A 25214-nucleotide genomic window follows, 5' to 3' on the forward strand; every position below is an offset into this window, starting at 1 on the left:
TGTCAGGGATGCTTTGAATGCAATTTTCCTGCCTCTTGGCAGAATGGGGTTGGACTGGATGGCCCATGAGGTCTCTTCCAACTCTATGATTCTATGATTCTCTGATCTATATCTATGTAAATAAAAATGTAATGTTCATTTGTGGGATTCACAGAACTAAAAAACCACTGGGGCAATTGGCACCAAATTTGGACACGATACACCTAACAACCCAATGTATGTCCTTCACTCAAAAAAACTGATTTTGTCATTTGAGAGTTGTAGTTGCTGGGATTTATAGTTCACCTACAATCAATGAGCATTCTGAACTCCACCAATGATGGAATTGAACCAAACATGGCACACAGGACTTCCATGACCAACAGAACACACTGGAATGGTTTGGTGGGCATTGACCTTGAGTTTGAGAGTTGTAGTTCACCTACATCCAGTGATCACTGTGGACTCAAACAATGATGGATCTGGACCAAACTCTACACAAATACTCAATATGCCCAAATGTGAACACTGGTGGAGTTTGGAGAAAATAGAATCTTGACATTTCGGAGTTGTAGTTTCTGAGATTTATAGTTCACCTACAATCACAGAACATTCTGAACCCCACCAATGATAGAATTGTGCCAGACCTCCCACACAGAACCCCATGAAGGCCACAGCAACGCCTGGCAGGGGACGCCTAGTCCTAAATAAAACTGCACGCTTTTTAAAATAAAAGTTCAACATTGAAAAGTTTGAGTAGAACGTTCCTTGAATGCTAAGTTGTGCAACTTAACTGCCAAATGTATGATTACTTTCTTCTCTGATTCACTCCATCTTCAGCAGACTGTTCCTGGTCTCCTGCCCTATCCTCTCCTGCTCTTTCTCAGATGGCCTTTCAGATGGCTCTTGAAACTTTCTGGGCTCCCTTTCTTCTTCACCTCCCTGCCTACTCTGATTCTGGGTAGACGTCATTGAAAGTTGGTGAAAGTCAAAGCAGCAGACGTTGAATCGTATTGGCAAAGGTGAGAACTAATATGGGAATCTGAGTGGGCAGGCTGATCAAATTATCCTTGTCATTAGGTTCTTGTAGGTTTTTTCGGGCTATAGGGCCATGTTCTAGAGGCATTTCTCCTGACGTTTCGCCTGCATCTATGGCAAGCATCCTCAGAGGTAGTGAGGTCTGTTGGAAATAGGAAAATGGGTTTATATATCTGTGGAATGATCAGGGTGGGACAAAGAGCTCTTCTCTGCTGGAGCTAGGTGTGAATGTTTCAGCTGACCACCTTCATTAGCATTTGAAGGAGTCACCTCTGCAGGACTCTACCGTATACTATGCAGCTGTGGACAAGTCTACATAGGGACCACCAAACGCAGCATTGCCCAAACACGAATCAAGGAACATGAAAGGCACTGCAGACTACTTCAACCAGAGAAGTCAGCCATAGCAGAGCACCTGATGAACCAGCCTGGACACAGCATATTATTTGAGGACACAGAAATGCTGGACCACACACACAAGCAATTTTGTAATTTTGGAGTTTTTTAAGTGTTTAAGTGTTCCTGCCATACATCAAGGGAACCACTGACCGCATAGGGAAGCTGATGAGGAAACATAACATACAAACAATCTACAAACCCACCAAGAAAATCCAACCAATGCTACATTCAGCAAAGGACAAGAGGGATCCTCGCACCTCTGCAGGAGTCTACCGTATACCATGCAGCTGTGGACAAGTCTACATAGGGACCACTAAATGCAGCATTGCCCAAACACGAATCAAGGAACATGAAAGGCACTGCAGACTGCTCCAACCAGAGAAGTCATCCATAGCAGAGCACCTGATGAACCAGCCTGGACACAGCATATTATTTGCGAACACAGAAATGCTGGACCACTCTCACAACCACCATGTCAGACTACACAGAGAAGCCATTGAAATCCACAAGCATGTGGACAATTTCAACAGAAAGGAGGACACCATGAAAATGAACAAAATCTGGCTACCAGTATTAAAAAAAACTCTAAAATTACTACAGCAAAACAGCAGAGAGGAAACAACCAGGCACAGATTAACACCTCTCAACAGAACATTTTCCCAGGCTCAGCCAGGCCTTCAAATGCTAATGAAGGTGGTCAGCTGAAACATTCACACCTAGCTCCAGCAGGGAAGAGCTCTTTGCCCCACCCCAGCCATTCCACAGATATATAAACCCATTTTCCTACTTCCAACAGACCTCACTACCTCTGAGGATGCTTGCCATAGATGCAGGTGAAACGTCAGGAGAGAATGCCTCTAGAACATGGCCCTATAGTCTGAAAAAACCTACAAGAACCTAGTGATTCCAGCCATGAAAGCCTTCGACAATACATTATCCTTGTCATCATTATCATCTTCTTCATCTCCTGGGATGGACTAAACTTTTGCCTTTTGCTACTCCACTGAGAGAGGGGGGTGCTTCCTTTTTTAATGGGAGTTAAGATACATTAATCACATTTTATATTTATCATATCAAAAGTGAACCAAGGTGCAGCTGCAATGTATTTTTTAAAACCACAAAGCTTTAAAAATTTGGCATTATATGGCTGTATTATATATTATATATTATATGGTTGATCAGAAGCTCTCCAAAGCTTTAGATGTTCTTACTGCCTATTACAGGGAAAATCAGCTGATTGCTAATTCATCTAAAACATAGATGTGTGCTTTCCATCTTAACAAGACAATTTTGGGGGGTTTTTGGACAATTTTTCGACATTTTTTTTGGGGGGGGGCTGTCTTTATTTTCGACTTTCTTGGTATATTATTGTTCTCCCACTTTACATGTACAAATGATCTTTCCCTGATATTTTTATCCCTCCTACCCCTCTTCCTACACCTGTTTATGCTATATGTGTGTGTGTGTGTGCGTGTATGTATGTGTGTGTGTGTATGTATATATATGTATATATATATATGTGTGTGTGTGTGTGTGTGTGTGTGTAGGTGGGAAAGGTATGCTACATCCACGGCATTCCGCGCATCTACCCAGCTTGTAATTCTATTGAAACAAGAGATCGGATTAGTCTGGCATGACTTGTTTTTGTTGATGAAACTTTGGGAAACAGCACCACACAGATGTATCTCTATCCAACAGCTATTTCTTGGAGCTAAATAATCACCCTTAAAACACACAGAGAACATCAAACTCTCTGAGAAGAAAAGAGTATACAATCCAAATTCTTAAAATCGGCCCTCCAGGTACCAAGGTGTGTCTCCAGTGCCACCCTACATCTGGAGACTGGCATCCAGAGAATTGAGGCCAGGGTGTGAGTGGTTATATTGAACAATTGGCTTAAGACTATCCCTTTCTCTTTGTGGCCTTGCACCACTTACTCACAAAGGACTACCATCTCACATGCCTCATAGGAAACCTGCTACAAAACAGGAGCTTCTTTGTTGAGTTCCAGGGCCAGAGAAGCAGATGGCGGAAACAGAATAACGGCCTGCCTCAGGAGAGCATGCTTGCTCCATCCATTTTCAAAATCTACACAAATGACCAGCCACTGCCAGAAGGGACAGAGAGCTTCATCTATGCTGATGATCGTGCCATTACTGCTCAAGCAGGGAGCTTTGAGATGGTTGAACAGAAGCTCTCCAAAGCTCTAGGTGCTCTTACTACCTATTACAGGGAAAACCAGCTGATCCCTAATCCATCTAAAACACAGACATGTGCCTTTCACCTCAAGAACAGACAATCATGTCAAGCTCTGTGGATGACCAGAGAAGGAATGCCACTGGAGCATTGCAACACACCCAAATACCTGGGAGTTACCCTGGACTATGCCCTGACCTACAAGAAACACTGCTTTAATATCAAGCAAAAAGTGGGTGCTAGAAATAATATCATATGAAGGCTGACTAGCACAACCTGGGGATCACAACCAGACACAATGAAGGCATCTGCCCTTGTGCTTTGCTACTCTGCTGCTGTGTATGCATGCCCAGTGTGGAACTCACCATGATGAGGAGATATTGGAAAAATAGATATTGGAAAAAATAGATATTTATTTATGTATACATTGTATGTACTTTACAAGCACTGAAATGTATAGAAAAATCAAGTTCTCTCTGTATAGAAAGAATGCTAATGGACAAGCAAGCTGCTGTCCAGGCACAGCAAGAGGGGAGCTGAAAAGGGAGCATGTTATCTATACATTCCAGGAGAGACTGTGAGAGCCGTTCAGCAGTGGAACTCTCTGCCCTGGAGTGTGGTGGAGGCTCCTTCTTTGGAAGCTTTTAAGCAGAGGCTCGATGGCCATTTGTCAGGGGTGATTTGAATGCAATATTCCTGCTTCTTGGCAGGGGGTTGGACTGGATGGCCCATGAGGTCTCTTCCAACTCTTTGATTCTATGATTCTATGAGAGATAAGCCTGTCCTAGTGGCAACAGGCTCTAAAAGTGGTACAACTAGGCTCTAAAAGGAGCCCCCCTCTCCCTCCTGACAGGTCAAAGTTAGGCCCTTTGATTGATGGATGTAAGCTGCTGTTAGAAAGAAATACACAGATACATGCCTTCTGCATGTTGGAAAATAGCACTTGATATTCTTATGATGCTAAGATGATGCAGTGAATGATGTCAACGTATGTAGATGCATGTTCTTTGTTTGACTGTGATTGGAGGGTATAAAAGCCATAGTCTGCACCTATATCATTGCTCTGGTGCTTTTGGACACAACTCCTCACCAGAGTCCCAGCTGGAAATAAAGCCGTACTTTTCTTTTCTCCGGAAAGGGTCTCTCTTGATAGTATCTATCCTATCTATCCTGCAATAACCACACTAAAACAGTGGATGTGGCTCTTAAGGAGACATGCTGCATTTTTACAGGATGTCTACACCCTACACCACTGGAGAAATTATACTGTTTTGCCAGAATTGAACCACCTGACATCTGCCGGGAAGTAGCAGTCAATAATGAAAGGACCAAGGCAGGGACATCTCCATCCCATCCTCTGTTCAGATATCAGCCAGCATGCCAATGTCTTAAGTCAAGAAAGAGCTTCCTAAGATCTGCAGAGATACTTGCAGGAACACCTCAGCAAGCAAGAGTCCAAAAGTGGCAGGCTAAAACCAAGAATCTCAAGCCTTGGCTGAAACCGAATGAGACACTCCCCCCTGGGTAAACAAAAGACTGGGTGACTTGGAAGGCACTGAACAGACTGTGTTCTGGCACCACGAGATGCAGAGTCAACTTTAAAAAATGGGGCGACAAAGTGGAGTCCACGACATGTGTGGAGTAAAGCAAACCACAGACCACCTATTACAATGCAACCTGAGCTCTGTCACATGCACAATAGAGGACCTTCTTATAGCAACACCAGAGGCACTTCAAGTGGCCAGATACTGGTCAAAGGACATTTAACATTAATCACATCAGTCTCTTGATACATTGACCCAGGTTCTTGAGTCATTTGTTGACAAAAATTTTCCAGATGCATACATTTCTACAAAGAGTAATCTAATAAACTAATTTGGGGGTGCTTTTGTCTAGGGAAAAAGTCGACCATTTTATATAACTAAATAGAACAATATTTAAATTTGTGTACCCAGTAGAGATGGATTTCATATGACATGTCATTCTAGCACAGCCTGGCTACTAGTTTTTGGCTACAAGCAAGAAGCACCTGGAAACATCAACTTGCTTCTGGAATGCCAGTGTTTCATCAGGGGTCAAAATCTGGCGGGTAGAAGATGCTACCCACTACGACATCTCACCATGACTTCAAAAAGAACGCCACTCTAAGGACTGTAAGAAATGTAAATGGCTATCTAACATCATCTTACTGTTGCTAAAAACATGCCTCAACTTTTGGGGGTGAAATATTAGACAAATTCCCCATACACTAGAGTTTCGCTTATCCAACCTTTGCTCATCCAACGTTCTATCTTATCCAACACAGTCTGCCTCCTGCCCAGATCAATCGCTGTTTCAATACATTGTGATGTTTTGGTGCTAAATTTGTAAACACAGTAATTGCTACATAATGTTACCGTGTCTTTATTTATTCTTGAACTGCTTTTTCTGTCATTTTTTGTAAAACAAGATGTTTTTGTGCTTGATTTGTAAAACATAACATAATTTGATGTTTAATAGGCTTTTCCTTAATCCCTCCTTATTATCCAACTTTTTCGCTTATCCTATGTTCTGCTGGCCCATTTATGCTGGATAAGCGAGATTCTACTGTACTTACCAGAGCAGTGGTTCCCAACCTGTGGTCCATGGAACACCAGTGGTCAGCAAGAACTAAGATATGGTCCACAGCCTCACTGTTATGACACCCTTGCAACGAGAGTGACTGGTCATGAAAAACCCACTTCTAGTGCTGAGTCTTTTTAAATATGCTTTTCTGTGAGCAAGCAGATGGTGACTACTGAATGGCATATGTTCTGTATCAGAAACTAGAGCTGATGTGGTTTAACCAATGCAATTTTCTGAATCAGCAACCCAAATAACCAAACTGTTGGGACTCAGCCTGTGATTGAACTCATTGAACCTGAGCCTGTGAGTGTGCTGGTACAGCCGTACCAGAAGCTCCCATTTTGTTTGCTTTGCACTGAATGTTTGTTGCAGTCCTAAGTTTCAGGGACTCTGCAGATAGGTGGCTTCTTTTGGCTGCAATCATAGGGCAAGCCACCTGTCAATTATAGTTAAGTTCCCTGGTCCTACCCCCTTTTTTGGTTTTTGGAGGGAATAGGAGCCTTTTTGAGTTCAGTCCACACAGAGAAGCTTTCCATGCAGGACATAATAACAAGAGCTCCTGTAGAAAGCTTCATCTTCTACAGCTTGGCCGGGGTTATACAGCCCACAGCTTGGCCAAGGATCATACAGCCTTACAGCTCCTTTGCGGAGGGACTTCAGTCAACCATCACTGAAACCTGAACTCCTTTTCCCCTGGAAGTCTACAAAGCTCTGCTTGGTAAGGGTCTCTCGTGGAAGCCAGAAGCAGTTGGTACCGGGTGTAGGGGCTCCACGCCAACAGAGGCAAAGAAAGACTGCCCAGATTAGAAGTTCAGGATTTCCCCATTAGTTAATATACAGTTATGAAGATAGTGCCTGTTCCCAGTGAACAAGATTGAAAGAGCCAATAGACTGTTAAGAAAGCCTTAAAGTACCTGTTTGTTTTCATAAATAAAGAACTTTGTTGAACCTTTAAGCAATCTAAAGACTTTGTTTTGGGGATGTCCAAGGGCCTTTAATCTGAGGCAGCACCGGTGTCCCGTTGGGCACACAGAATCTATGTCCTGTCCACAGTCTTATGCATAGGCCCAGCATGCGACAGCACAGTGAGTGTGTTTCAGTTTCCTGATGTTTCTGTGTCTGATGTTGGTAATGAGGAGGGAAATCAGTCTCCTGTTGTTTCTGATGTGGGGGCTGCTGGGGCTGAGTGCAAGATGGAGTCACTTTGGTCAATAAGTTTCATGCAGACACTGACAGAGAGGCTTCGGTGCAAACGGCGGATTCTCATGAGAATATTTCTGTCAGGCCTTGGGTGGAAGGGTTACTCCCTCCGGCTGTGAGCTCTCCAGATTCTAGTTTGGAAAACAGTCTGACACCTGGGAAAGTTAATGAGGAGTCAGATAAGCAGATTCAGCGGCCGGAGATTAGCCAGAATTGACAAAAGGCCCAGTGTTTACGTAGATCTGAAAGAATTGTGTGCAGGTACAACTGTACCAGGAGCTCCAATTTTGTTTGCTTTGCATTGAATGTTTGTTGTAGTCCTAAGTTTCAGGGACTCTGCAGATAGGTGGCTTCTTTTGGCTGCAATCATAGGGCAAGCCACCTGTCAATTATAGTTAGGTTCCCTGGTCCCGCCCCTTTTTGGGTTTTTGGAGGAAATAAGAGCCTTTTTGGGTTCAGTCCACACAGAGAAGCCTTTCATGCAGGACATAATATCAAGAGCTCCTGTAGAAAGCTTTGTCTTCTATGGCTTGGCCAGGGAGATATACAGCCCACAGCTTGGCTGGGGTTATACAGCCCTACAGCTCCTTTGCTGAAGGACTTCAGTCAGCCATCATGGAAACCTGAACACCTTCTTTTACCCTGGAAGCCTACAAAGCTCTGCTTGGTAAGGGTCACTCGCGGAAGCCAGAAGCAGTTGGTACCGGGTGCAGGGGCTCCATGCCAACAGAGGCAAAGACAGACTGCCCTGATTAGAAGTTAAGGATTTCCCCATTAGTTACAGTTATGAAGATAGTGCCTGTTCCCTGTGGACAAGATTGAGAGAGAGCCAATAGACTGCTAAGAAAGCCTTAAAGTACCTGTTTGATTTCATTAATAAAGAACTTTGTTGAACCTTTAAGCAATCTAAAGACTCTGTTTTAAGGAAATCCAAAGGCCTTTAATCTGAGGCAGCCTCGGTGTCCCGTTGGGCACACGGAATTTATGTCCTGTCTACAGTCTTATGCCCAGTGTGCGACAGCACAAATTCGTCAATTAAAGTCAAAGTCTGGTGGAAAATGAAACAAGTTTTTGGGATTTAAAGTGTGTCTGTAGAAAATATTATCAGATCAGGCATTGTTTAGAAACCAGGTATAAGCCTTATGGAATTCCTGCTCAAGTGGACTCATCTTCATGGATTTCTCTAGCCTTTCCAGGTGACTAGTAGCATTTGGTCTATTCTTGCTTTTTTTGATTCCTGTCTAGATATTAGGCCTGGGTAACAACGCAAAAATTTGTTTCTAAAATCGATTTGTATTTGGGGTTTTTTTTTTGTTTCGATATTTAAAATAATTACAAAATTTTCCTTTTAAAAAGTTCGATATTTACGAAATTTCGTAAATGGTAAAAAATTAACGAATCGATTTCCGAAACAATAACGAAACGATTCGTTAATGGCGGACGCGACCGCGAAATACGCTAAAAAACCTCCAAAAACTTCTGAAGCTTCCCTCTCCCTCTGTTCTTGACTGTTGGTGTGATATTATATTTTTTTTTCACTAATTAAACCATAAAACTGGCCCAGACATGCGGAAATAATAACGAAACGACCTCAGAACAATAACGAAACGAATACAATAACAAAATACGAAGCATTTACAAAACGTGTTTAAAAATTCGTTTTTTTAAATGATTGCTCCAGAATGGTTCGTTATCGTTTTGTAATTGGAAAAATTAACGAATTATTAACGAATTACGAATTAACGAAACGAAACCACCCAGGCCTACTAGATATCATTGCCTTGGATTATAATCTCATGCTTTTTGGACATTGCTTTTGATTACTACATTTTGGACACTGTTTTATCTGGCTGCCTTTGAATACCTTATTGCTTTTTTGCAATCTTATCTATCATTACAAGCATTTATTTCTACTGGCCTTTTTGCTAAGCTATAATAAAAAAGGATTGTTCCTTCATTCAACATGTGGTGTGTTTTAGTCAGAAGGGCTATTTCCTGTTTTGCAGTGCAACACAAACTGAATCCAATGTTGACCAAAAACTGATTTGTAACCCAAAGTGTCGCCGGTCAAAAAAAAAGTTGGGAACCACTGTGTTAGAGGATGTTTGGGAGTACTAAGCACCACCCTTCCTTTGATGCAGGGTGGAGGTTTAATTCAGCCCCTAGCATTCAGCATTTGGCCATCTGTGATTAACAACACAATGTATTACAGAACACAATTATCCCAACCTCCTAAATCCTACCTCTGTGTCATTGCGTTGCCAAAGTCAACGTCTGTGTTTGTTTTCCTCCCTGTTTTTCAGATTACTTTGCTGCTTTTCTGGCAGGCCCAAACATTTGATTACATAAATTTGAATTAAATGTCCTTGACTGTGTTCATTGCTTTGAGGATAGGATTGTCCAACCGCCGTTTGTTTGCCAGCTTTCCAGCTTGGTCTTATCATTGTTTCTAAAGATCTGTGATAAGGTTTTAGCACTTGCTGTCAAAGGCCATATTGCATTTGCCATCTTTTATTACTGCCACCGAAACGAGCAAATGGTCTTTAGTCTCAGCTTAAATTATACTTGTGTTCCATTAGCGAAGCAGTCTTTGTAAACAGACACTAAAACAATGTATGGACAATGTTTACTCTCCTATTAATTTCTGAGAGAATGAGGCTGATCCTCGGAGCTTACCAGGCTGAATGTGGTTTCAATATCAAAGACGTATTGTTTCAATATGGAAGAGAAATCTCCTGGGCTCCTTCTACTCCCCCAAGGAGAACCTACGTCTTTTATTCTGTTGACACTGAGTAAGTTCAAACTACAGTGATCCATCAAGCATGGCACTCTCTGAATATTACCTAAGTCCCAATAAACTCTCAGTGAGTAATTCATTGAGTTCAGCAGGCTTTAATGAGGACTTAAAGGCTTGCTTCTCTGTGTAAGTTTCAGGATTTTACTGAGGAAAGTAAAATTAGATTGACCTAAAGACCGATAGCAGAAGAGTATTCAAATAATGGGGGGGGGGGGAACACTACAAATCATTAAATATTGGGATATTCCTTTTCCTCTTTCAGTTGCCAAATCTCTGCTCAGAAAAAGAGCTTTCCTGTATGCATCTGTTATGCTTTTGGAATAGTCTGCCCATCATCCTGCCCATCTAAAACACAGACATGTGCCTTTCATCTCAAGAACAGACAAGCATCCCGAGCTCTGAAGATCACTTGGGAAGGAATCCCACTGGAGCATTGCAGTGCACCCAAACACCTGGCAGTCACTCTGGACCGTGCTCTGACCTACAAGAAACACTGCCTGAACATCAAACAAAAAGTGGGTGCTAGAAACAATATCATACGAAAGCTGACTGGCACAACCTGGGGATCACAACCAGATACAGTGAAGACATCTGCCCTTGCGCTATGCTACTCTGCTGCTGAGTATGCATGCCCAATGTGGAACACATCTCACCACACTAAAGCAGTGGATGTGGCTCTTAATGAGACATGCCGCATTATCACGGGGTGTCTGCGCCCTACACCACTGGAAAAATTACACTGTCTAGCCGGTATTGCACCACCTGACATCCGCCGGGAAGTAGCAGCCAATAGTGAAAGGACCAAGGCAGAGACATCTCCAGCTCATCCCCTGTTTGGGTATCAGCCAGCACGTCAACGACTTAAATCTAGAAATAGTTTTCTTAGATCTACAGAGACACTCGCTGGAACACCTCAGCAAGCAAGAGTCCAAAAGTGGCAGGCTCAAACCCAGAACCTCAACCAATGGCTGATACCAAACGAGAGACTCCCTCCTGGGCACACAGAGGACTGGGCGACCTGGAAGGCACTGAACAGACTGCGCTCTGGCACCACGAGATGCAGAGGCAACCTTCAGAAATGGGGCTACAAAGTGGAATCCTCGACATACGAGTGTGGAGAAGAGCAAACCACTGACCACCTGCTGCAATGCACCCTGAGCCCTGCCATATGCACAAGGGAGGACCTTCTTGCAGCAACACCAGAAGCACTCCAAGTGGCCAGATACTGGTCAAAGGACATTTAATCAACTCTCATACTCACAAATTTTGTAATCTGCTTGTTTGCTTTGTTCTGTTAGAAATGTAATATAATTTGACTGGTTGTTCTGACACGACAAATAAATAAATCCTGCACTTCCCAGCAGTGGACATCATTTGCCCATGATCCTGCAATGAGAAAATTACCTGGCAATACTGGGGGACTGAAAGCCAAACAACCAATGCTGTCATCAGGCGGCGATGAAACGTCAATATCCTTCATTGCATTGTGGTTATTTGTTGATGTGTTACCAAACATGCTCGTGCCACCAGTTCCAAATCCTGATGTTGACCCAAACAAACTCATTTTGGCCCTACTGATGGCTCCCTTCCACTTCCTTCACGCAGCTCTCTTCCCTCAATGCCTTGCCAGGCGGTAATAAGGGCCACGTCATTCAATTTTTAAAATATATGTATATTTTTAATTTTTTAATTTTTTTAAAAAAAAGTTTTTCTCTGCAATGTTGCTGAAGAATTAAAACCGAGACACGTTTGCCAGAATAAACCCTCCCCAAGAAAATGATGACAGTGAAGTTTCAGTGGGACCAAGCTGGGTGCCAGTTACGTGCCAGGAAATAATCAACTTGATACACAACCTAAAGCCAGATAAGGCCCCAGGCAGTGATGCCATTACCCCTGAAATACTGAAGGCAAACCCACTACGGTGGGCAAACCTGCTAGCAAACCTTTTTACAAGGAGCAATGAAACGGGGTCCATGCCAAAGGTAACATTTACACTTGTTTCCAACAGACAAAGGTTCTTTCTCTCACCCTGGACCTTCCACAGATATTTGTTCATTCGTTCAGTCGTCTCCGACTCTTCGTGACCTCATGGACCAGCCCACGCCAGAGCTCCCTGTCGGCCGTTACCACCCCCAGCTCCCTCAAGGTCAGTCCAGTCACTTCAAGGATGCCATCCATCTTGCCCTTGGTCGGCCCCTCTTCCTTTTGCCTTCCACTTTCCCCAGATATATCCACAGATATATCCACAGATATATAAACCCAATTTTCCTAGTTTCCAATAGACCTCACAACCTCTGAGGATGCCAGCCACAAATGCAGGCAAAACGTCAGGAGAGAATGCTTCTGGGACATGGCCAAACAGCCTGGAAAACTCACAACAACCCAGCGATTTTGGCCTTTGACAAATACATTAAATCCATCTTTATTTTGCAAGTCACTTCATAAATTACTTAAACGTGGCCCTATTGTATTTTGATACACAAAGGTGGCATGCACTTTAGAATAATGGGGAAAAGGCTGGAGAAGGGTTTATAAAGACATTGTGTTGATATCCAAAAATAAAAAAGACATCCAAATTGTACTGCACCCTCCCTCAACCCCATCCTTTATTGTAACTCTCATTATATCAACATCTTAATATAATCCGTCTCCCGTCCACTATTTGGATCCAGCCATACATGTAGGCAAAACGTCAGGAGAGAATGCTTCTGGGACATGGCCATACAGCCTGGAAAACTCACAACAACCCAGTGATTTTGGCCTTTGACAAACACATTAAATCCATCTTTATTTTGCAAGTCACTTCATAAATTACTTAAACGTGGCCCTATTGTATTTTGATACACAAAGGTGATATGCACTTTAGAATAATGGGGAAAAGGCTGGAGAAGGGTTTATAAAGACATTATGTCGATATCCAAAAATAAAAGACATCCAAATTGTACTGGACCCTCCCACAACCCCATCCCCAGCATACTTTATTGTAACTCTCATTATATCAACATCTTACTATAATCCATCTCGCATCCACTATTTGGATCTGACAAAATGCATCTTCACTGTCCATTTACATCAAAGGTATGGCAGAGATAATGCCAGTTTTAAGTCAATGTAAAATAGCTGGAGGGGAAAGATAGCCTTGAGTGCCTTCATCATTGTTGTTTATTCCAACCTCACCTCACCCTTGAACAAACTCCTCTCTCGTCTGAGAGCAGTCGAAAATAGCCACCATCACTTCCCTGATTGTCGTAATTTAATTAAATAACCTTTCACACCAAGCAAACCCAAAAGCAAAAAGGCTCATTAATCTTTCTAGTGATTAGAGATGCCTCGAGAGCTTCGAACATTTACCTCTCCTTCCCAGCAGCAGAAATGGATTTAGGAGGATCATGGTTCATACCTCGCATTCCCTGGAGCCAGAAATGGTATACGTGCAGGGTCCAGATCCATTAACCGATACATCCATGGTCTCGGAATTTGTAGGCTTGTAGTCCACATAATACTCCTGTAAAGGGGAGTTCATTTGCCTTTCTGACTCTCGGGCTTTTTTCCGACGCCTCTTCATAAGAGAGTGTTGCTGGAGCTGTTTCATGCTGGCAGGGTAACGCTTCCAGGAGACATAAATGACCAACAGAATCATTGCCACCGAAAGAAAGAGGGCAACGCTTCCAGCGATAATCTTGTGAAAGGAAACATGCTCATACTCGAGTTCGGGTCCAGATGTTGGAAACTCCGGAGAAGGGCTTGGTGTAAACGATGTCAGTTGATAGTCTTCCAGTTTGGGAAGAGTAGGCTTGGGGACAAAAATGGGCCTCTGTTGAGTTTTAGGTGCCTGGTACGGTTTCTCGGTGACAACCACTGGGATTTCGGCACAGATGTTGTAGGTTTCGACAGCATCACTCACCTTTTCGCCTTGGATATGTTTGGGGCCTGCACAAATCATGGTGCTTTCCTTGTTCCCCTTGAAGTTTTTAAGCCAGGTAAACAGGGGGCAAATACTCCGAGTACATTCCCACATATTTCCAGACAAGGTGATGGATATTAAAGAAATCCAGGCATTGACAGTCTCCTGAGAGATATTGGTCAGTTTGTTGGAATCCAAATTGAGCTTCTGCAAATTGGGCAGGCACTGGAACGTTCCAGGTTCAATCCCCGCAATATCATTCCCTGATAAATCCAAGTTGTGTAAGGAACTCCAAGTCCATGTTAACCCTTGGCTAATGGACCGGATCTTATTCCACTGCAAGTAAATGGAGCGCAGGCTGAAGAGACGTGGAAAGTGAGCAAAGTTGATTTTCGAAAACTGGTTGTGCTCCAAGTGGAGCTCGGTGAGCTTCAAGAGGCCAGCGAACGCATTGCGGGACAAACTCCGCAGACGGTTGTAACCCAAATCCAGAAAGTCGAGATTGCGGCAATCTTGGAAAACGCGAATCGGAACAGTCTTCAACGAGTTGGACCGTAAGTGCAAGATCAAGAGCTTGCGGAGACCTTTGAACTGCTCAGATTGCAATGCCTGCAGCTTGTTGTACGACAGGTCCAGGTTGCGGAGGTTGGGGACTGGGTGAAACGTTTTGTTGTGCAGATGAGTGATTTTGTTGGAGCTCAGGATTAATTCCTTCAGCCTACGGATGCCCTGGAAGGCATCCTCGTCTACGGAACCGATGTAATTGTGGTCAAGGTACAGCCATATGAGTTGGTGAAGGCCTGCAAACTGATTTGGTTTGAGCTTCTGGATGCTGTTGTACCGCAATGATAAACCTTGAGATCCTCCAGAAATGTTTTGAGGAATGTCTCTAAAAGCGTGAGACTCACAATAGACAATTTTGCCATCACATCGGCAGTTTTTGGGGCAGGCTCGTTGAGCCCCTGTCAATGTCACAAACAGCACTGTAGGAAGGAGCACGAAGACTGCACTCATGCCTCTCAGGTGCTTAATTACATGGAAACCTGTAATATTAGAAAAATGACAGACATTGTCAAGTCATTCCAATCAACCAGGAGCAGCTATGCAATAGAACGACTTCTAATATTGCCTAACAGGTCTAGCTAGATCCAAGGCTGTCTCCTATTTCCTTTGATTCTTTTGCATGGTAATGCTTCTTCTTCAGTCCCTTATTTCACTGCTTTATTATTCCCTTCCCATGAATATACCCACTCCCCATTATCTCAGTACAATTTATGATTTTAAAAATATTTTTCATTTAATTCCATGTATATTACCATGGGGGCCCCTGGTGGCACAGCAGGTTAAACTGCCAAGCTGCTGAACTTGCTGACTGAAAGATCAGTGGTTCGAATCGAGGGTGCAGGGTGAGCTCCTGCTGTTAGCCACAGCTTCTGCCAACATAGCAGTTCGAAAACATGCAAATGTGAGTAGATCAATAGGAACCGCTTCTGCGGGAAGGTAGCGGCACTCCATGCAGTCATGCTGGCCAAATGACCTTAGAGGTGGCTACGGACAATGCCGATTCTTTGGCTTAGAAATGGAGATGAGCACCACCCCCCAGAGTTGGATATCACTAGACTTAATGTCAAGGGAAAACCTTTGCCTTTACTATATCACTATTATAAATATTAACCAGAAGACCTAGGATCCCAACAATAAACCTGCTTGTCAAATCACCAGGAAAGCAAATCAGTGTTTCTGAATAATCCTGTACCTTTGGGCATCTCAAGAGCCATACAAACAACCTTACAAGTAACAGTTTGGGAAACTGCAAACATACATTGGGGGTAAACATGATTCCAAAAGCATGCAAAAAAGGGCAGTTTCGTGTGAGTTAAACCTAAGGCAAACATGGAGTAATGTGAGCTTGCACGCATGTCTAATGTGCCTTATTCTGTGTGGGAGAAAATCTCCGCAAATATGGCCAATGCAAGTCTATCTTCCTATATTTTTTTTTTACTGACAGCAGTGTCATACAAGAGAGAAGGGAGGGAGAGGACTGCATGGATTTATTTGTGTGTGAGTTTTTGTGTTTGTGTGGCACAGGCAGCTGCTTTTCAGAGTCGTATTAATCTATCCAGACACACTTGGTAACACCACAGCAGCAAAAGGGCAAAACCTGCACCAGAATCTTCCCCTCTACTTGCTCCCAATTTCTGCCTGTTTTCATATTTCACAACTGACATCCTGAGCAACTTACGGCACTGTAATTCCAATGTGCCTGCAGCCCGCAATTCCCACATTCCCTGAATAACAGAGGTCTCGGAAAAGCATCGCTCACAAGCCTTGTGTATGTGTGATTTGTGGAGTGGAGAACTGGAAGAGGAGGGTAGATTTTTTTTTGACACTGTCGTCTTTTGATCCAATAGATCTTTCCAGAGTTTGGGAATCGTTCTGGGAAAAAAACCCAGTTGCATTCTTCCATCGGGGAAATTTGGAAGCAGCTCTGATTCCCACAGAAATAATACCATTGTTATTATTGGGAGAGAAAAAGAGGGAGAAGGAAGAGAGGGACAGCACAAGGAAGGGAGAATATGCAGATATTTCTCTGATGTTTCAGTCTGAAATCAAGAGGTGATGTGCTGGAGAGCAGCGAAGTGCGGAGAATTCCTAATCAAAAGAGCTTTTGACTCTCCTCTCTGATCTCCCCCCTCCTTCCCCACTTTAATGGTGAGCTTTTTTCCCCCATTTAAATTCTGATCTTCTTTCATCCCCCCTCCCTTCTTAGAACATTCCCCATCTATGCCAGGAATACCAACCAAATCCAACCCAGAATTTATAGATTGACGGGGAAAATATAAACACAGAACTGGGAGAGTTGGTGGCGCTGCTATGGTGGATTAAGCTATGGAATGACTGCTGGGGATATCGCGGCTCTTTTGGAAGGGATCCTGAATGTGGATGCAACATGCCTTTGTGTACTTTTGCATGGGCACACACACCCTATCAACCTTCCTAATGCTGCAACCTCTTAATACAGTTCCTCATGTTGTGTTGACCCCCAACCATAACATTATTTCCATTGCTACTTCATAACTGTAATTTTGCTACTGTTATGTATCGTCATATGAATATCTGATATGCAGGATGTATTTTCATTCACTGGACCAAATTTGGCACAAATACCCGATATGCCCAAATATGAATACTGGTGAGGTGGAGGGGGGGTTGATTTTGTCATTTGGGATTTATAGTTCACCTACAATCAAAGAGCATTCTGGACTCCACCAACGATGGAATTGAAGCAAACTTGGCACATATAACTCCCATGAACAAGAGAAAATACTGGAAGGGTTTGGTGAGCATTAACTTTGAGTTTTGGAGTTGTAGTTCACCTACATCCAGAGAGCACTGTGGACTCAAACAATGATGTATATGGACCAAACTTGGCACAAATACTCAATATGCCCAAATGTGAATACTAGTAGAGTTTGGGGGAAATAGATCTTGTCATTTGGGAGTTGTAGTTGCTGGGATTTATAGTTCACCTACAATCAAATAATATTCTGAACCTCACCAATGAACCTCAATGAGGACAAAGATACTCTACTTAGGCAGGAAAAAACGAAATGCAAAGATACAGAATGGGGACGATGCCTGGCTCGAGAGCAGTACGTGTGAAAAAGATCTTGGAGTCCTTGTGGACAGCAAGTTAAACATGAGCCAACAATGTGATGTGGCGGCAAAAAAAGCCAATGGGATTTTGGCCAGCATCAAGAGGAGCATAGCGTCTAGGGAAGTAATGCTACCCCTCTATTCTTCTTTGGTTAGACCACACCTGGAATATTGTGTCCAATTCTGGGCACCACAATTCAAGAGAGATATTGACAAGCTGGAATGTGTCCAGAGGAGGGCGACTCAAATGATCAAGGCTCTGGAGAACAAGCCCTATGAGGAGCGGCTTAAGGAGCTGTGCATGTTTAGCCTGAAGAAGAGAAGGCTGAGAGGAGATATGATAGCCATGTATAGATATGTGAGAGGAAGCCACAGGGAGGAGGGAGCAAGCTTGTTTACTGCTTCCATGGAGATTAGGACAAGGAACAATGGCTTCAAACTACAAGAGAGGAGATTCCATCTGAACATGAGGAAGAACTTCCTGACTGTGAGAGCCGTTCAGCAGTGGAACTCTCTGCCCCGGAGTGTGGTGGAGGCTCCTTCTTTGGAAGCTTTTAAACAGAGGCTGGATGGCCATCTGTCAGGGGTGATTTGAATGCAATATTCCTGCTTCTTGGCAGAATGGGGTTGGACTGGATGGCCCAGGAGGTCTCTTCCAACTCTTTGATTCTATGATTCTATGACAGAATTGGGCCAGACTTCCCACACAGAACCCCCATAACCAACAGAAAATACTGTGCTTTCTGATGGTCTTTGGCGACCCCTCTGACACCCCCTCACAACCCTCTTCGGGGTCCTGACCCCCAGGTTGAGAACTACTGCTATAAAGAAAGGAAAGCATGGGTAAAAAAATCCCAAACTGCATTGAGGTATCAGTCCAGCCTAAGGTCTAATAAGCCGTGCACTAAGGCCATGTATTCCAAGATGAATTGAATACAAGAGAAGGGGGGAAAGCTGCAGGAGATAAACTATAAAGGACTAGACATCCCCGCCACACATTGCTGTGTGTGTGTGTATATATGGGTTTTCTGTGTGTATATATGTGTATATATGTGGGTTTGCATATTTTGTGCATGTGTTGTAATGCAATTTTTGGTTTTTTGCTTTTTTAAAGTCCCTTCTGCTGAATTTTTCAGTGTTTTTATGAGTGATGGTCACTTGTTGGCCTGATAGGTGTATTGTGTCCAAATTTAGTGTCAATTCATCCAGTGGTTTTTGAGTTATGTTAATCCCACAAACGTACATTACATTTTTATTTATATAGATTAGGACAGGAAAGTGCAGATGGAGGGAAGTGAAGCCACAAGAATCTCAAAATACAGATTTGTGGCAGTAAGAAAGATGGTTGAGATTTGTTGTCAAAGGCTTTTATGGCTGGAATCACTGGGTTGCTGGCACTGCACTGATGGGAAAATTCTGGGCTAGGGTAACACTGGGTTGTTGTGGGTTTTCTGGGCTGTATGGTTATGTTCCAGAAGCATTCTCTCCTAACATTTCACCCACATCTATGGCAGGCATCCTCAGAGGTTGTGAGGTATATTGGAAACTAAGCACGGTAGGTCTATATATCTGTGGAATGTCCAGGGTAGGAGAAAGAATTTGTATCTGTTGGAAAAAAAAGTGTTCATGTTGCAATTAATCACCTTGATTAGCATTGCAAAGCTTCAAGGCCTGGCTGATTCCTGCCTGGGGGAATCCTTTATTGGGAGGTGTTAGCTGAAGCACTCCAAGTGGCCAACTACTGGTCAAAGGACATTTAATCAACTACCAAGCTCACAAATTTTGTATTTTGTCTGTTTGTTTGCTTTGTTCTGTTAGAAATGTAATATAATTGACTGGTTGCCCTGACATGACAAATAAAAGCTGGTCCTAATTGTTTCATATCTTGAATTCCCCTATTTCACAGCTTGTTATTTATTGTCTGAGGATGCCTGCCATAGATGTTGGAGAAACATCAGGAGAGAATGCTTCTGGAACATGGCCATACAGTCCAGAAAAGTCACAGCAACACATTGTTGGGATTTATTGTTGAAAGCTTTCATGGCTGGAATTACTGGGTTGTGGTGAGTTTTCTGGGCTCCATGGCCATGTTCCAGAAGCATTCTCTCCTGACGTTTTGTTTGCATCTAAAGCAGGTATCCTCAGAGGTCGTGAGGTCTGTTGGAAACTAGGAAAATTGGGTTTATAGGATGCCTGCCATAGATGCAGGTGAAATGTCAGGAGAGAATGCTTCTGGAACATGTCCATACAGCACAGAAAACTCGCAGCAACCCATTGTTGGGATTTATTGTTGAAGGCTTTCATGGCTGGAATTACTGGGTTGTGGTGAGTTTTCTGGGCTCCATGTCTATGTTCCAGAAGCATTCTCTCCTGATGTTTCACTAACATCTACGGCAGGTATCCTCAGAGGTTGTGAGGTCTGTTGGAAACTAGGAAAATGGAGTTTATATGATGCCTGTCATTCTGAAGCAACCACAATCTGAAAATACAGATAGAGCAAGCCATTTTAGTGGTGATAAGAAATACTGTTGGGATTTATTTTTGAAGGCTTTCATGGCTGGAATCACTGGGTTGCTGTGAGTTTTCCAGACTGTATATATAGCCATGTCTCTTGACGTTTCACTTGCATCTATGGCTGGTATCCTCGGATGTTGTGAGGTCCGTTGGAAATTAGGTTTTATAGTATGCCTGCCATAGATGCAGGTGAAACGTCAGGAGAGAATGCTTCTGGAACATGGCCACACAGCACAGAAAACTCACAGCAACCTATTGTTTAAGGCTTTCATGGCCAGAATCGCTGGGTTGTGGTGAGTTTTCTGGGTCCCATGTCCATGTTCCAGAAGCATTCTCTCCTGATGTTTCGCCTGCATCTATTGCAGGCATCCTCAGAGGTTGTGAGGTCTGTTGGAAACTAGGAAAATTGAGTTTATAGGATGCCTGTCATTCTGAAGCAGCCACAAGCTCAAAATACAGAAAGAGCAAGCCGTATTTGTGGCAATAAGAGAGATTGTTGGAATTTATTGTGGAAGACTTTCATTTATTTATTTACTATATTTATATACTGCCCTTCTCAGCCCAGAGGTGACTTCATGGACGGAATCATTGGGTTGCTGTGAGTTTTCTGGACTGCATAGCCATGTTCCAGAAGCATTCTCTCCTGACGTTTCACCTGCATCTATGGAAGGCATCCTCGGAGGTTGTGAGGTCTGTTGGAAACTAGGAAAATTGGGTTTATAGGATGCCTTCCATAGATGCAGGCGAAACGTCAGGAGAGAATGCTTCCGGGACATACCCATACAGCACAGAAAACTCACAGCAACCCATTGTTGGGATTGTTAGGTTCCATGGGTTATATATGAAGATGGACAGGCGCACACACACAACAGAGAGAGATGCAGCTCTGTCAAAGGAAATGGGGTTTATAGGATGCTTATTGGGGTTTATTGTCGAAGGCTTTCATGGCCGGAATCACTAGGTTGTTGTGAGTTTTCCAGGCTGTATGACCATGTTCCAGAAGCATTCTCTCCTGACGTTTCACCTGCATCTATGGTAGGCATCCTCGGAGGTTGTGAGGTCTGTTGGAAACTAGGAAAATAGGTTTTATAGGATGCCTGCCATAGATGCAGGTGAAACATCAGGAGAGAATGCTTCTGGATGGTGGCCATACAGCACAGAAAACTCACAGCAACCTATTGTTGAAGGCTTTCATGGCTGGAATCACTAGGTTGTTGTGAGTTTTCCAGGCTGTATGACCATGTTCCAGGTTGTGAGGTCTGTTGGAAACTAGGAAAATTGAGTTTATAGGATGCCTGTCATTCTGAAGCAGTCACAATCTCAAAATAGAGAAAGAGCAAGCCATTTTCGTGGCAATAAGAGAGATTGTTGGGATTTGTTGTTGAAGACATTCAATTATTTATTTACTATATTTATATACCGCCCTTCTCAGCCCAGAGGAGACTTCATGGCTGTGAGTTTTCTGGACTGCATAGCCATGTTCCAGAAGCATTCTCTCCTGACGTTTCACCTGCATCTACAGCAGGCATCCTCAGAGGTTGTGAGGTCTATTGGAAATTAGGAAAATGGGGTTTATAGGATGCCTGCCATAGATGCCGTGGAAACATCAGGAGAGAATGCTTCTGGAACATGGCCATACAGCACAGAAAACTCACAGCAACGTATTGTCGAAGGCTTTCATGGCCGGAATCACTGGGTTGTTTTCCTCAGAGGTTGTGAGGTCTGTTGGAAACTAGGAATAGGTTTTATAGGATGCCTGCCATAGATGCAACGAAACATCAGGAGAAAATGCTTCTGGAACATGGCCATACAGCACAGAAAACTCACAGCAACGTATTGTCGAAGGCTTTCATGGCCGGAATCACTGGGTTGTTGTGAGTTTTCTGGGCTGTATGGCCATGTTCCAGAAGCATTCTCTCCTGACGTTTCACCTGCATCTATAGCAGGCATCCTCAGAGGTTGTGAGGTCTGTTGGAAACTAGGAAAATGGGGTTTATAGGATGCCTGCCATAGATGCAGGCAAAACATCAGAAGAGAATGCTTTGGGATCATGGCCATACAGCACAGAAAACTCACAGCAACCCATTGTTGGAAACTAGGAAAATGGGGTTTATAGGATGCCTGCCATAGATGCAGGCAAAACATCAGGAGAGAATGCTTCGGGATCATGGCCATACAGCACAGAAAACTCACAGCAACCCATTGTTGGAAACTAGGAAAATGGGGTTTATAGGATGCCTGCCATAGATGCAGGCGAAACATCAGGAGACAATGCTTCTGGAACATGCCCATACAGCACAGAAAACTCATAGCAACCTATTGTCGAAGGCTTTCATAGCCGGAATCACTTCGTTGTTGTGAGTTCTCTGGGCTGTAAGGCCATGTTTCAGAAGCATTCTCTCCTGACGTTTCACCTGCATCTACAGCAGGCATCCTCAGAGGTTGTGAGGTCTGTTGGAAACTAGGAAAATGGGGTTTTGCCATAGATGCAGGCGAAACATCAGGAGAGAATGCTTCTGGATCATGGCCAAACAGCACAGAAAACTCAGAGCAACCCATTGTTGGGATTGTTAGGTTGTTATATATGAAGACAGACAGGCACACACACACAACAGAGAGAGAGATGCAGCTCTGTCTAAGGAAGAAAAGTTCACTCACCCATCCTTTTGTCATCTGTAACGGTGCCCCCTTTTTGCTTCCTTCCAGATGTTTTCCCTTCAGAAGGATGGGTTTTGTGGTTGCTTGGGCTGAGGTCCTTGCCTGGGTTGTCCAACCCTTTCCAAGCTGATCTCTCTCTCTTTCCTTTTCCTTCTGCTTCCTTTAAAGCATCACAGCATCCCTGTCACCCAGAAAAGGTGAGCTTGAGAGTCCATCCCGCATCAAGGCGACCCAAAGTTCCCCAGAGAGGGGGTCATGGGAGAATTTGGAAGGTGGGAAGGAAGAAATAGGGAGGAAAGGGTTGAGAGATGCAAGGAAGGCAAGGCTTTGGGATGGGGAAGAGGGGAGCAAGGCGCCAGGAAGGAAGGGGGGAAAGGGGAATTGCCGGCTTCTAAAGGAGCCCCCGACGCATCCTCCTCTCCAAGCTCAGCACACAAGCACAAGGAAGGGTCCAGCTTCCAATCGGAAATGGGGGGAAGAAGGAGGGGAAAAGGAACTTCTCTCAGGGAGAGGAAAAGCAACCAGGTCCCTGGGCTGGTGTGGGGCGCATCCTTCTCCTTCCTCTCTCTCTCAATCCGCTCCTTCTTGGCATCTCCAAGCCATCCTTGTGCAAACTCCCCACCGAGGAGGATGATGACGACGATGAGGAGTGAGGATGATGGTCTTGGCAGTCGTGTTTCCCCAGAACCAGGCGCAGAAGATGCCTATTTTGTGGGCATTCAGCTAAGTCTGTCCAAAAACATCCATGGAGGCGGTGGTGCGCTTTGGGGCGCTTTGGCTGGAGAGGCTCTTCTTCTCCTTCCCTCTCCTTCCGAGAAGGGCTCCCCCCCCCAAAAAAAAACCCCCACACTCACACACACCTCTGTCCTTTCCCTCCCCCTTCCTCTTTTTGGTCTCTCCCCCCTTTTCCTTTTTTTCCCACAGAGTGATGAGATGCTCTGGAGCTCGTTGGTGCTAATGTTCCCTTTTGCGAGACACTGAGTGCCCTCCACTGGAGAAAACATCACACATTAAAAGCACGAACAAGCCAGGCTGTCATTGCTCTGCGGGCTCTCCTTCTGGCAGGGAGGAAATTAAAGACACAGACCTCTTATTCCCCCCTCCCCCGCCCTCCAGAACCCCCCTCCAAGCTCTCCCCACAAGCCTCTCACAGCAACTGGTCTCTCCACTGATCTAGGTCTTGTTGAAGGCTTTCATGGCAGGAATCACTGGGTTGTTGTAGGTTTTTTTTGGGCTATATGGCCATGGTTTAGAGCCATTCTCTCCTGACGTTTCGCCTGCATCTATGGCAAGCATCCTCAGAGGTAGTGAGGTCTATTGGAACTAGGGAAAAAGGTTTATATTAGGCCTGGGTAACAACGGAAAAATTTGTTTCTAAAATCGATTTGTATTTGGGGGGCTTTTTTGTTTCGATATTTAAAATAATTACAAAATTTTCCCTTAAAAAAGTTCGATATTTACAAAATTTCGTAAATGGTAAAAAATTAACGAATCGATTTCCGAAACAATAACGAATCGATTCGTTAATGGCGGACGCGACCGTGAAATACGCTAAAAAACCTCCAAAACCTTCTGAAGCTTCCCTCTCCCTCTGTTCTTGACTGTTGGTGTGATATTATATATTTTTTTTCACTAATTAAACCATAAAACTGGCCCAGACATGCGGAAATAATAACGAAACGACCTCAAAACAATAACGAAACGAACACAATAACGAAATACGAAGCATTTACAAAACGTATTTAAAAATTCGTTTTTTAAATAATTGCTCCAGAATGGTTCGTTATCATTTTGTAATTGGAAAAATTAACGAATTATTAACGAATTACGAATTAACGAAACAAAACCGCCCAGGCCTAGTTTATATATCTGTGGAATCACTGGCCATGAGGTCACGAAGAGTCGGAGACAACTGAACGAATTTATTTATTTTTTATTTATTGTGTTATCCGCAACCAGAACATTACATTTCTAACAGAACGAAATAAACGAACAGATAAAAAAAGCAAATTTTGCAAACTTGGTAGCAGATTAAATGTCCTTTGACTAGTATCTGGCCACTTGGAGTGCCTCTGGTGTTGCCGCAAGAAGGTCCTCCATTGTGCATGTGGCAGGGCTCAGGGTGCATTGCAGCAGGTGGCCAGTGGTTTGCTCTTCTCCGCACTCGCATGCCGAGGATTCCACCGTGTAGCCCCATTTCTTAAGATTGGCTCTGCATCTCGTGGTGCCACAGCGCAGTCTGTTCAGCGCCTTCCAAGTCACCCAGTC

General features: G+C 43.8%; 1 protein-coding gene across 2 annotated transcripts in view; it reads right to left on the reverse strand.

The window, feature by feature from the left end:
• Positions 1-23997, reverse strand: part of LRRTM4 (leucine rich repeat transmembrane neuronal 4) — a 699210-nt gene extending 675213 nt beyond the window's left edge. Inside the window, exons 1-2 of one of the 2 annotated variants that reach the window (XR_009632084.2) lie at positions 22947-23997; positions 13565-15160 (exon numbers count right to left, since the gene is read on the reverse strand). Coding sequence is in view for 1 of the 2 variants with exons in the window: in XM_060787220.2 (XP_060643203.1) it covers positions 13614-15160; positions 22947-22950 (1551 nt within the window). In the remaining variant the exon portion in view is untranslated. The remainder of the gene's footprint in view (positions 1-13564; positions 15161-22946) is intronic. The other variant, XM_060787220.2, reaches the window with a different exon arrangement.
• Positions 23998-25214: the final 1217 nt, after the last annotated feature.

The sequence above is a fragment of the Anolis sagrei genome, chromosome 7 (genome assembly GCF_037176765.1).
Source record: "Anolis sagrei isolate rAnoSag1 chromosome 7, rAnoSag1.mat, whole genome shotgun sequence".
NCBI classification, from domain to species: domain Eukaryota; kingdom Metazoa; phylum Chordata; class Lepidosauria; order Squamata; family Dactyloidae; genus Anolis; species Anolis sagrei.